This window comes from Heteronotia binoei, chromosome 4 (assembly GCF_032191835.1).
Source record: "Heteronotia binoei isolate CCM8104 ecotype False Entrance Well chromosome 4, APGP_CSIRO_Hbin_v1, whole genome shotgun sequence".
NCBI classification, from domain to species: Eukaryota; Metazoa; Chordata; class Lepidosauria; order Squamata; family Gekkonidae; genus Heteronotia; species Heteronotia binoei.
In genome coordinates this window covers 35,226,336-35,240,678 of record NC_083226.1, presented here as the reverse complement: position 1 = coordinate 35,240,678, position 14,343 = coordinate 35,226,336, and the positions used below count along the sequence as shown (strand labels likewise).

The 14,343-nt window shown below is 41.9% G+C and overlaps 1 protein-coding gene across 6 annotated transcripts in view; it reads right to left on the bottom strand.

Moving 5' to 3' along the window:
* The window catches only part of ZNF462 (zinc finger protein 462), a 173,815-nt gene that overhangs the window by 78,521 nt on the left and 80,951 nt on the right, over window positions 1-14,343 (bottom strand). For all 6 annotated transcript variants that reach the window (XM_060237110.1, XM_060237108.1, XM_060237114.1 and 3 more), the window contains 2 exons: window positions 8,406-8,658; window positions 1,624-7,094 (listed from right to left, as the gene is read on the bottom strand). In XM_060237110.1, coding sequence (XP_060093093.1) covers window positions 1,624-7,094; window positions 8,406-8,625 — 5,691 coding nt within the window. In that variant the 5' untranslated portion in view covers window positions 8,626-8,658. The remainder of the gene's footprint in view (window positions 1-1,623; window positions 7,095-8,405; window positions 8,659-14,343) is intronic.

The window sequence follows — 14,343 nt, the reverse complement described above, 5'->3', positions numbered from 1 at the left end:
GCAGACCAAATTTAGGACTAAAATCACTTGCTATTGATTCACTAAGATGCATTTACTAGGTTCCTGCTATTCTCTTTGACCAACATGGTAGCAGTCTCCAAACACAAAACTAAAGATAGATAAAAACCAATTAGTTTTTCACATGCAGTACAATTTTAAATGGCCACCTCTAACAAGCTGTTGTTCCAGGATGAAACTGGTAAAACAAGGAAGTATTCAATCTGTAGTTCACAAGGAACATGGTGTAAACCCATTGACTTCAAAGGCTTGCATGTGATTATGTAACAAAGGATGGCAGCATGGTATAGCCCAGAGGTGGCCAAACTATGGCTCGGGAGCCACATGTGGCTCTTTCACACATATTGTGTGGCTCCTGGAGGCTGAGGAGGAACGTAATACACTCTTGTTCTCAAGTAAGTGTGCTTAGCATCAGGGCCTCAGTCAGCCTCTGAACGCTGACCCATAGATAGGTGACTATTTCTGCCATGTGTGAATCAGGGAAAGGGGGAAATAGCAGGCTTGAAAGTCACAGAAGTTGTCCAGACATCTACAGCAGGGAAAGAGAGTACAAGAGTTGAGGGAGCCACTGGAAGGAGGGACAGAATTAAAGAGGGCAGCACAGGGTTCCCCCTTAGTTTCATGACTCATGTGCTAACTATATTTACTAACTTTGGTGTCAAGACACAGAGAGATGCATAATAATGCAAACAATGGTCAGTTATTTATATGGTACATGTGTGTTTCCTTTTCCCACTGGTGCCAAAAAATAATTCCCTAACCTTTCCCTATGCTGGTCTTACAGGGACTGTTATTCGCAGCTTTTGTTTTTAGAAGTCTTCTTCTAGCATGGTCGTGTTATAAAGTGCATACATATGTATTGTATCTTTCTGTGCAAAGAAAGTATTAAGAATTTTAATAAAGATGCATGAGTAATATTTGTTCATGTCTTGTGGCTTTCAAACATATGACATTTATTCTATGTGGCTCTTATGTTAAGAAAGTTTGGCCATCAATGTCATGAGATCTTAGAAGTTAAGCAAGGTCAGAACTTGCATGGGGGATCATCAAGAAAGACTCTTAAGAGGAAGGCAATTGCAAACAACCTCCATTTCTCATTTGCCTTGAAACCCTCTTGCTGGGGACACTATAAGTTGGCTGCAACTTGATGGTATTTGACACATACCCATATGTGATTATGTCTTCCCAATGACACTGCTAACAAAAAATCTTTTAGCCATACCAATATTTGGGAACTGGGGAGGAAACCACTAAAGAGAAGAGAAGGCAGTAATTTTCTCACACTAGAAGGCTAATAGAATTTGGCATCAAAGAAAAATTAGCTTTGGAATTAGGAAAGGGAAGAGACGGGGTGGGGGTGGGGGTGAGGAGAACATGCCAGGAGTTTGAGGAAGTGGTGGAATAAATGAAGGGAAGGGGGTGTGATCAAACCGCAATGTTTAATTGACTTAGGGCATACTGGAATACTAAGTTGCTGGTGAGCCTGTAGCTCCTCAGCTGCCAAAGGAAATGTGCATCTGGACACTAGGAATGAGAAATCTCCTGGGGGCGGAGGAAAAGAAAGAACACCAAATATAAATACAAAATGTGAAAACATATCCTTACCCTCTCTTGTTTGAAATCTACCAATGCACCATCTGTATATTTTTGCTTGCTCAGAAGCTGCTTCCTCCTCTCTTGACGTTTGGCACGCTTCTGGAATTCTTCATTGTGACTGTTCAAGTGTGCGGTCAGTTCCGCCGTGCTATGCAGCTTGCTGTCACAGTGCTTGCACTGGTAAGTGGGGTTCTGGAAGCAGGCACCGCTCCCCAGTATGGTAAAGTCTCTCTTCAAGTCCTTGCTATGGTGGTCGGTGTAATGCATACACAGCAGCTCAGCTGTGCTGAAGGAGAGTTTGAAACACTTGATGCATCGGAAGGGGAGCCACTCAATTTCTGGACCCTCCACCTCGACTTCAGGTTTCTCAAAATCATTCCTCTCCTCTGCTGGGATTTGCGGTTTCTCATACTCATCAGCATACACGGCTGTAAAATAACCCCCAAGTTTGCTTGCGTGCTGTTTCTTAGGGAAGACACCAGGGTGCCGTTTCATATAGTGGGACACAATTCCTTTTTTACTGAAAGACTGGAAGGAGCAAAGGGAGCATTTCTTCTTCTCCACTGCCCTTCTCAGCTCCTCACTTAATTGAGGGGAATCTTCTTTTGGAGGTGATGGAATGATCACTTTGTTGGGTTTGTCACTTACAGTCCTCGAGGCTGCCAAGCAGTGAGTATAGTAAGCATCAATGTCATGGCGCTTCTGGTAGTGTGCAGCCAAACCTTTACGAATAGGATTTGTGTAAGAACACAATGCACATTTGAAGAGGTTGTTCTTGCCCTCTGGCTGTGCCCGGACATTGTTGTGTTTGATGCGGTAGTGCCTTGCTATCCCTTTCCTGGTAGAGCAGAAATACTTACAGAGTTGGCATCGGAACACTGTGTGAGAAACCAAATGGGAACTGGAGAAGTGAGTCGGTGGCACTGAATCATCTCCAATAACTTCCTCAGGGACAATTTCTGGAGAAGGCTTAATTTCAGTGACTACTTCAGGCTCCATGGAGGCAGGCAACTTGAGAGGAGACTGTGCAAACACATCAAATTCAGGCTGGTTATGGTATTTTTCGTAATGAATTTTGAGTTTCTCTAAAGTACCATGAGTGTAAGGGCACAATTTACACCTGTAAGCACCATAGCCTTGCTTGAAAATTCTGCTGGTCTCTTCCACATCATTCTGGGACATGTCTGTAGGTTGTTCCACATCATGCACAAAATCTTCTGCAGTGACCTTTACTGAAGGGTGTCGTTTCTGGTAGTGTGTAAGAACACCATGGATGCGTGTATTAATGTATGGGCAATGCCTACATTTGTACACAGCACCCGGGTTGATGTCTATGTCTTGTGCAAAATCTGCAGCTTTCACTTTCATCCCAGGATGTTTTTTGCCATAATGGGTCAGAAGGCCATGCAAATTGTTGTATTCTGACTGGCACACCGTGCACTGGTAGGGTGTTGAAGATATTGCAGGGTTTGCAGAGGTGAGCTGGATGGCTTTGTCTTGGGGAAGGTTTGTATCCTCTGTGTATTCTGTATCCTGATCCACCTGTGGTGCTTGGGCTACTCTCTGGTCATCTGAATGTATCCGGGCTCCAGTATCATTGGAAGCAGGGTTGGCTTTCTCAGCAGCATCTTTCTCCTTTATGATATCTAGCAACACTGATTCATCCCCATTCATAGCCCAAGGATGAAAAGCCTGGTAGTGATTAGTAATGTCCCAAATGGAAGATGCTTCAAAAATGCAGTCTCTACATTTATATGTTTTCATCTCCAATGGCATTAGTAAGGCAGGAGGCGAAGGATCTGGTCCTGCCCAGAGCTTCGTTGCCATGTATGTATAGTCAACGTAATGCTCAGGATGCCGCCTTTGGTAATGTACAAGCAAGCCGCTGGGCTCAGCATGAGAATAGATACACCATTCACAGTGATATCCAGCTTCTATTAAGCCGTCCAAAAATGCCCATCGCAAAATAGAAGTGACTGTGGCTTTCAGGCTTGGGTGATCCTTTTTAATATGCTTCCGCAATGCGTAGAAATAGGGAGAGGTATAAGAACACTGCCTGCATTTGAGAGCTCTCAGCTTAGTCTTTTCTCGTTCAACATTTGAAGAGTGAATCTGCAAGCTGCCAGGGGAATTTTTCTGGCCACGATCACAAAGGCTTCTGATTGTGGCAGTGTGTTGCCTAATCACATCTGCATTGGCTTTGAAATCACGATGCTTCTTTTGGTAATGTATGAGCACACCTTTCACAGTCCGGTTTCCATAATCACAGTGCTGGCAAAAGAACATCTCATTCTCCAAGGGAGCCACAGTACTCTCAGTGTTGCCCCTGTTAAGCTGTTGCATAGATCCAGGAGGTCTATGAATACCAGGAGGCATCTCCCCAGCTCTCATCATGGCTGCAGTGGGAGGTGCTTGCCTAATGTATTTTGCAGTAACTTTTATCTCTGGATGCCTTTTCTGGTAATGCACCAGCACTCCAACCACTGACCGATTGCTGTATGAGCAGTGTTTGCAGTAGTAAAGCTCAGTTGTAAGGTCTGGAGGTGGTGGAGGTGGCAGTTGTGAAGGCATGTTGGACATTTTGGGGGAAACAGGTGATCCCAATTCATACGCCATCTGAGCCAGAGCTGAGCCCCTCTCAACAGATACAATACGCATTGTCTTCTGAATCCTGAAATATGAAGCCTTTTCTTCAGGATGTTTTTTCTGATAATGCACCAAGACAGAATGCATGTTGGGACTTGCAAATGAACAAACGTCACAGTCATAAACAACAACACTATTTACTGAAGACTCCTTCTGGCTGTCAGATTCAGGACTATTACCTTTTGAAGAATTTTTGTTAAAAGAAGCAGGTAAGCTAGTCCCACGAGCAACTGGAGTGGAAGTGGCCAGACTTTTGGGGGCAGAATTTAAAATCTCTCTCAAAGTTTGCGACTCTGAGCCTAACCCTTCTTGTTGCTCAACTACATAACTTGAGAATATCATTGCATTGTTAATTTTAACTGTTGGGTGCATTCTTTGGTAATGTGGCATTAGGCTCCTAACATTCGGGCTGGTGTATGAGCAAAAGCGACATCGATAAATCAAATCAGAGTGGTCAAAGTTTAGTACATTCATAGCTTCAGGATGATGCTCACCATAATGCTGCTGCAAGTCTTCAAAGTTTGTATAATCAATGTAACATTCAAGACATCTATACACTGCACTGTGATCATTGGGATCTAAAATATACCTAAAGCTAAATTTAATGTATGGATGCATCCGTTGATAATGAGTGCTAACACTCCTGGCAGATTTGTTACTGAAATCACAGTGTTTACAATAGTAGAGCCTTCCAGAATCACCATAGTCAGAATTGTCGTTGTTTTGATCAGATCCATACATACTTGACTGGCTGCCCAAAGCCGATGAATTCAGAGCTTGGTCCTTCAAGCCAACTGGAGAACAGTAATAGTCCTCCTCATCCTCAGATATAGTTAACTCAATTTCAGCACCATTTGTTGAGTTGTAATCATGTGGGATGTTTCTATAATTCGATTCCTTCTGAGATTCATTAGCATCTCTTCCCCACATTTGTTGGGAAGTGAATGATGCAATTTCCATCAATTGCTCTGCTTGTTCTTCTTCCTTGTCCAGTTCTACCTCTATCTCCACTTCATTGTCTTCCTCTTCCTCCTCATCATCCTCTACATTAATCACTGCGTCTTCTTGTTGCTTGTTTTGATTGATTTTGCTTTGCAGATTACTAGCTATCTCATCAATCCTTGTTCGCTTCTTCACTGGTGACAAATCTAAAGGAAAGTCATTGGACATCTTTCTAGAAGATTTAGCTACAAAGTTGTTTTTAGAAGACAGCCCAAGAATTGAGGTCTGGCTTTTCTTCACAGTGCTGGGAGAGGCATGAGTATCAGGCTCACTTTCTTGTGGTGTGTTTGATGATGGCCCCTCATATTTTGGCAAATTGTCACAAAATGAATGCTTGTGTTGCTGATGAACCCTAAGACCTTTCAACGTTGTTGTGGAATAATTGCACATGGTACATTTGTATGGATGTTGTGAATGGGACTGCGGAGACTGTTGCTGTTGTTGCATGGAATCCATTATTCCCCCAGACTTCCTGCCATTTATATTGCCCCCTTCATAGGATACTGTGCTTTCATTCAATGAAGAAGCAATGCTCTCTGTTTGGGAATTCACTGCATCCCAGTCTGACGCTGCCCCCGTATGACACTGTTTATGAGCTCCAAGTTTGAAAGAGCTCTTGCAAGTAAAAGGACATTCATCACATTTGTATACTGCTGTCTTTCCAGAAAGATGGATGTTTTCAATATGGCGGGAAATGCTCCGCCGATGCATGGTGAGGAAAGGACAGAAAGGGCACTGGAATCTGTTCATAAACCTCCTAAATGGGATCCCCTTTGTTTCCAATAATTTGTGGCCCTCAGATCCCATGAGTTGCTCTGCAGTTAGCCCAGAAGCCTGGTGATCCATAGAATTCAAGCCATTCTCACTGTCTAGTTCATTCAGCTCATCATCAGAACTTGAGTCATTTAGCATACTGTTCGTATCCATGTCAGCAGAAGAATTCACCATGTCAATCCCATAACGGGATCTGTCAGACATACTAACAATGCCTGAGTTGTGAGGTGCCTTATGTTTCATATGAGGGTAAGAAACAGAAGAAAACTTTGAAGAAGTAGAAGAGTTGGACCTGACAAGGGAATTATTCATAGACCCCCTGAAGTTTGAGACATTTGCATTTGGCATCTCCCGTCCAGAAGCATTCATAGGTATATAGTTGGAATTTTGGGTGGGGCTTGGTGGACCCTTGCTTGATATGTCTTGCATACTGCTCCCATCCTGCTGCTGCCTCAGGCTGGACAATATTTTCACCATGCTGCGATGCTTCTTCATCATATGGTCACACCATCGTTCCCTTCGAGGTGTTTGATAACTACACCACTCACAACAGAAGTTGCCCCTGGACTTGGTTAAGGGCTTGACCATAGACTCCAAGATGCTGCGTTCTACAACTTCAGCTGGAAGCTCTTTGCAAGAGTCCTGCATTGGCACAGATATAGATGCCGATTCAGATATAGCAGCTGCAGCAGAAGGGGAAGCAGAGCTCTCTTTCAGGCTGTTCTTGTGGTACATCTTCTGATGCTTAATAATCCTTGCACGCCTCGGAGATTTGTACGTACAGAATTGGCAAGAAAAAACCTTACCAAAGCCTTCATGCATCATGATGTTGTAATTTAAGGACCCAGCACCAGGTGATCCAGTTGGGGATCCTCCTCCAGCCTGAGCGCCATGCACTTTCCGTGTATGTTCTATGAGGAGGTTTTTGGATCTGAAGTAACGCACACAGAATTTGCACTGAAAAAACTTGTTTGCTGGTTTAGAGAGCATATGGTGGCCATAATAACTCTGGCTATGGCTATAGTAATTTCCAGTCCCCAGCTGAGCAGCATTTTGTCCTGAAGAAGACAAAAAAAACACACATCAAGAAATTTTAAAAAGGATTTTAGAAAGTGCTGCATTATTATAGCACTCTAATCAGAAAAAAATATGTTGCAAGCACTGCATTTATAATTTATTTTCTATGATGTAGTATAGTGGACCTGCCATTTACAGTTCCTTTCTATGTAAGGTTGGAGATTAAACGCATGAATGAATGTGAGTTTGCACAACTGATAAGAGTTACTGCAAGGTGATATTTTAAAAAGCAAAAAAGGAACAGTAAACGATTGCATTTGAAGTAACAATAGAATAAGATGCTGGGTTAATTTATACTTTGCCTTATATATCTACAAATAGATAACCAAGTATTGACTAATACTATCTATCTATCTATCTATCTATCTATCTATCTATCTATCTATCTATCTATCTATCTATCTATCTATCTAATACTCCCCCATCAATAGCACTGTCTGTGAAAACATCACCACCAATACTTTCCTTGGAACACTGGTATGCATTCAACTATCTGCAGACTTCATGGAGATTCCCACCTACTGCGCCCCCTAAATTTTGTTTCTGGGATGAGCAAAGCCTCCAAAATACCATAACAAAGTTGGGGGTCTGCTGTAACAGGTGAGAATTGGTAGAAATCACCGCCCCCTCTTTTGCAAACAGAAAGGTCATTCCATCAGAGGAACTTAATGGTTTGATGTATGCCATTATTACATTCACCCGGATAGGGCAAGTGGGGTAGACACTTACATTTTATATACATTTTACATTTATATACATTTTATATACATACTTTTTGCACGCACACACTACTGTTGTCCTAGAATGCACTCAGCTTTCCAGGAAAATAGTGGTGTAAGGCCAGAATGGGGATGAAGACTCTTTTAAGTAAGTCAGAAGCTGCAGAGGTTACTGGGGGCAAATGATAACATAGGGCTATGATTGTGATCATCACTTGAAACCAACATATGATCAAGTACAAATCCATTGACAAGTGCACTGTATGGACACTGGTGGGAGTAGCTGCAGTTGAGTACCACTGCCACATTTTTTGGCTATTGTTATAGATAATGCAACATGGGATTGCAATGAAATCCCAACTGTTGACTGCCTACTATAGTCCCTGTCATTGTTTTTTCGGTATATATGTCATGAGTGTTAGGTCACTAACAAAACAATTTCTGTTATTATTGATACTAATTCATAAGAGGCAACCTTTGGTCAACAGGATGGTAATATGAGAACTCTTCAGTGGACCAAAATTTAACACATGAACACTTCACAGACAGAAGCAGAAGAGGTACAGATTTTACCTGCCATATCATCTGTAATTGCGAATTCATCTTTTACAGAAGAATATTCCACCTCAGCTTGGTCACCGCTATTCATAGAACTAAACCTTGACTGGCTTGGAGTTTCCTCAGAAACATCTGTGGGCTGCAGAAATGCAGTATGAACATCCTGAATGTGAGCTTTCAGATCTTCGTAGGATGGCGCTCGAAAATCACAGCCATCACACTGCAGCACCTCCATAGTCCTTAATGGTAAGTTTTACATTAGGAAATCCTGAAAGAGGAAAGATAAAGAAGCAGCTGAATATGCAGGAAATGGCATTATAATTAAAATACTGTTCTGTCAAAGTCAGTATTATTTACTCAGACTGGCAGCAGCTCTACTGGGTCCCTGGTAGATCCCTTTACCTGGAGATGGTGGAGACTGAAACTGGGTGCATTCATATGCAAAGCAGATGCTTGGCTACCAAGCCATAGCACTTCCCCAAAGCACATAATTTGTTTCACTGAATTCTGTTTCTCTGATTATTATATGATGTATTGACCTACAACCTTATTACAGTAGTGCAAATTCAGTATTGAGCAAAATGTCAGAACACATTTAAAATTTTACCTTCACTCACTCACCCACATACACACACACATGCACACAAGCCACATGGATTCTTGCAGGCATCTTAGATGACACTAGGAAATATTGAGACATGTGATTCACAGCTACTGCAAGCATAGGCCTTGTTATACCTAAGTCCTTGTTGAAGATGGATTGATTTAACAGCAGAACGAAGCAAGACTGGTTCCTTTGTTCTGCTGTTTCTTGCAATAATATGCAAAAAAAAAAATTCCAAAAGCTGTTTAGGGGGAGGTCTTTTCAAACTCTTTCATAAAAGCTGAACATATAGCCCAATTTACTATTTATTGATTACATGTTTCTTTCTATTGTTCTGCAATAAACTCAGGGTCGTATGCATAGTGTCTGTCAATCTAGTTCATTCTTATACCAACCTTGTGAGGCAGGATAAAAGATAATGGCTGACCCCAAGTCACCTAATCTGCACTAGGGAAGGATTTACCATAAATCTAACTCCTTTAGTTCAGTATAAAGCACAACTTCACTGCAAACATTTTAACTAGCAATGTTATCTTTCCAAATTGCAACTTTCCAATATATGAATTATTTTAAAAACTCCGTTTTGAAGAGCCTTTGGAAAGCATCCCTCTAAGGGATGACATGAATCTGATCTTTTGCAACATTTCCTGGAACTTCTGATTCTATATTTGACTATATGAAGCAGTAAACTACTAGTTTAAAGTAACCATGGAAGTTCAAAATGTAACCTATTTAATCTGATTTCCCCATATTTCCGAGGAAAAGGTAATTAGCAGCCTCAAAACATTTAGTGCCCTGGGCAGGATTAACAAGAAAGATGCAATTTTACCCTAGGGTTGCTTGAATCCAGTAGCAACTATTAGATTAATGAATTAATAGCTTCTTTTAAAGTCTCCTCACTTGGTCCAGCAGGTCATATTAAATCTAGGCGCTCCACAAGACCAAGAGATGGAACACAGCCAAAAATACGTCCTCATGAAAATTCCATCCTCTTATTGTTAAGTAATAGAAAAGTTACTTCTGCAGCAAGTTCAGTCCCAACAAACATTCTATCAATGTAATCAAGAAAGATACTGCTGGCATGATTCTGCCTCACAGTGAAGTTCCTTCTGGTTAGCCTGATTTAAAATGACAACAACAATAATCCTCTTTGGACACAGGGAGCAGAAAGGCACTTCCATCGACAGGATTCTGAACACTGCACTGTTTGATTCCCCACTCTCCTTCCTCTTTGCACCACTCTCCTTCCTCGAATTGAAAGAATAAGCACTGGCACTGCCTTCTTTTCAGCTAACAAAGTTAGCAACAATCAAGATACTCAATCTTTTATGTGCAAGCACCAGACCAGACTGTGTGGAAGAGGTTGCTATCTGCTCTGGATCAAATTACAGCAGTGAGCACTGAGGCCCCACCCCACAAGTCTCCTTTAGCACAGTCCATTAGACCTGAAAACAATCCCCCCCTCTCTCTTTTTCCATGGGGCTGCAGACGACTCCTGAATTTAGAATGTTGGGGGGGAGGGGGGAGAGCAGATCTTCCAATGTTCATTGCCCATCCTCCAGCCTTATCCCCCCTCAAGTTTAGTCCTTTCACATCTGAGCCAAACAAGCCACTGGCTCTGCTGAATGTGTTTATCACACTTCCAAGAGATATGAGCTCCTGCGTCACTGAAGCTTTAAGACTCACTAAGCTGCCCTAGTCCTCTGAGCTTTAGGAGAGAAAGCGCAGCCATTTTACCTCAGACAAGTCACATACTCAGAAACGGAGAGATAGGCTCAGAGCTCCTCTTGTCAGCACACAACATGGCTTCACTTATCCTCAGCCTCATCTCCAGCACACACCATTCTCTTTTTCCTTTCTTCCCCCCTCCTTTTTTTTTTTGAAAGCCTGATGTTAAGGAATCAGTATCATAAGAGGAGCAGAACTTCCTTCTCCGCCCTTTCAGGAAAGAATAGCTGCCTGAAGCCTCCAGTCTTGTTACCAGCCCCCAACATCTTTCCTCTCTCCTAAGAACACCGTGGACAAAATATCTCATGATGGACCTCCTTTTTCTATCTCACAAAAAAGTTCCAGCAAAACCACCCTTTCCCAGAAGCTAAAGGTTTGCTAAAACTGTCCTACAAACAGAGAAAAAGTAGAAAGTGTGACTTAAAACAAAATAGGATGGAGAGAGAGAGAGAGAGAGAGAGAGAGAAGGAAGGGAGGGAGGGAGGGGGAAGCCCTCCAGTAAGCCTCAACCTCTTGGGACTCGTTCTTCTATGCACAGAAGACATACCATCTGACTCTGCCTGCCAGATTCCAAAGTCTAATGACCTTTGTTAATCACCAGCCAAGCTGTCTGCCTCAGCAAGCCTTGCCAATAGGCACACCCTTCTGCACAAAGGCTGGAGCTATTCCTTTTGGAGAGAGGTTCTCTGAAAGCTCCATTGTGCAGGAAAAGGAGGGGAAAAAGAGGAGGGGGGAAATCTGTTCCTTTAAGTTTGTTGATTCTTTAAGGAACACAAGTGACAAATGGCCTTCCCTTTACTGTTTCTTCTTGTTTGCCAAAGTTGGCTTAGGAATATGGTGCGTGTGTGTTAAATTTCTCCATAAGATAATTCAACTCCTTCATAGAATGAGGAAAGCAACATTAGAAAAAATTGGTGAGTGCTGCCACCTCCTGGGATGGTTACTTTTCAAGGACACTAATTCTGACCTGCCTAATTGCTCAGCCTAAATATTCACCTTAAGAGCAGTGTGCTGTTCACCTAATATGAATGGGGGTAATCTTCAGGAAGTTCTCTTGTGTAACTCCTACTGAAACAAATGGGAGCTTCAAGATGGGGCTTGTACAGAAGAACTTCCTGGAGCTTTCTGTCCAATTATTGATATTTTTAGAAATAAGATTTAAAAGCCAAAGCTTTTAAAATGGGTTCTAATTTTAACAAAGCAGGGCCGAAGTCACACAAAAGGTAAATACGTAATCTTGGCCAGCCACAATTTTGCCAGGCACATCAGAATGATCTTCAATTTCATATTTTCCACCAAAATCAAACAACATAACCTTTTTTGATTCTGCTTTTTAAGCATTTCTTGTCATGGTTCAAATATTTCAAGAAGGAGAAAATCCCCCAAAGAGCCAACATGGTTTAAGAGATCAAGAAAATCTAAAATATGTCATCTGTATTTCTTTGTCTATGGGAGATAAAGAGCAGAGGGACCCATCTGTCAGCCGGAGAATGGAGCTCATTTTCACTGCAGATGTTAATATGCTGTCAAGATGCACATGAAAGAGAGATATATGGAAACAATATTGGCATGTTTGTCCATAATGACAAAGACAGCAGTCGCAATGTTTCCAGGTGGTTATTACCAGAACCAAGCTTAATATTCTGCAGTCCAAAATTCTCCCAACAAGGTTCCCTGAAATCTGCGCCAACAAACTCAGAATTTGGCAACCAGAATAAAATTATGCAATTAGCACAAACCTGCACAAAGTTGCTAGTCCCGTCCCCCAGTCATTTAATTGTGTTTGTACAGTCTAGGATTTCAGGAGATTCTAGGAATCTGAGCAGCAAGAACCAAACAAAGAGTTGTATTTATGTAAGACCACTATAACCTGGCAGGGCCCACATGCCACAAATGTAGAAGTTTCAATCCAGCTTTATTGCTACATAAGGACAGTATGGAAAGAACCATGAGATTCTGTTTTGTTTTGTTTGAAAATCAAGCAGCAACCATCTTCCCACCCCATACAAACAGCCAAACTGGGGGAAGTGCAAAAGCAGCTTGTGGTATATAGAGCAGAGTTCATTTATTTAAATTTAAATATTTATAGCAAAAAGATTTTAAACTGGCCCTTTGCAGAATTTACCATTAAAACACTGCAGGGGACGTTTTCACTGAACGCTCTAAACAGAATGGCAAAGGAGTTACACACATGCTGGCAATTTCACAAAGCCCCATTGAAGGTGGACCACACCATGCACCCACAGGACGACTGCTGGCGAGAAAAAATTACCAGCTGGTGAGAGAAAGTTGTAGTAGGAATCCACCCAAGACATGCTTGAGGAAAGCAAAAATGTAGTAGGATTTGCTTTCTTCATGCCATGTAGACAACTCCTTTTAATAGAATCCAGAAGGCCTTAACATTGGTCTAATCTTCTCTCTGTGCAGGAGAGATTAGTCTACCAGAAATACACTTTGAAACAGCAATGTGATTCAACAGCCTACTAATTATAGACCTTACAAAACCTTCAAGAAATAGAACCTGAAGTACCATAAGACGAGTAATATCACAAGGTATTAGCCCCCCACACACACACACACTGTGTAAATCTTGATTTTAAACAAAGCAAACTATCAACTGGCACACAAAAACCTACTAATGAAGCTTCTAGATTACTAGCAAAATTTTATTAATACGCTCACCTTTTGTTTTTGTTTGACTTTAATGTAAAGTTGTAAAGGGTGTTGTTTAAATCTGCAGTTTTAAATCTGCTGCTATAACACTGTGCCCTGCAAACCATGGTTTGCAAATGAGACACCATCCTCAAGAACAACCCCCCCTCTTCCATGAAGATAATTTAAAAGGGTAGTTGTGTAGGTCTGAAGAACAGCTAGATTCAACTCCAGTAGCACTTAGGAGCTTTGAAGAAGAAGAGATTGGGTTTATATCCCACCTTTTACTCAGACTCTCAGAGCTGCTTACAGTCTCCTTTCCCTTCCCCTCCCTACAACAAACACTCTGTGAGGTAGGCAGGGCCAAAAAAGCTCTTCTGAGAACTGCTCAACAGAACAGCTCTGAGAGAGTCATGACTGACCCAAGATGACTCCAGCTACTGCATGTGGAGGAGTGGGGAATCAAACCCGGTTCTCCCAGATTAGAGTCCATGCACTTAACCACTACACCAATCTGGCTCTGGACTGTCTGGGAGCTTTGACTTGCAAAAACTTATTACTCCACATGGCCTCCCCCCACCAACCACAAAAAAAATTATGTTGGTCTCTAAGGTGCTAATTAGCCCTCTCCTCCACACTCTTATTGTCTTCTTTTGGAGACAATTCCCTATCCCTTTTCTTAGAAGGGGTAGACCATTATTGAGAATTACAGATTTGCACCATCACTGGTTTCCTGCTGTGTCGTCTGCAAATCCACCTAAATTCAAAATTTGAAATCCTGGTTTACTACATAACACTGATTACCATTTATGAATTTGTTGTGCTAACATGTCACTAAAACGGGGAAAGGATGAGTAGGAATTTGCTTCAGAGAGAAGAGAGAACATGCATTTTCCAAGACTGGCTCTATTATTTGGTTTCAGGATCCCACAAACCTGCACCTGTACAACTGGGCTCTCAAGACACTCA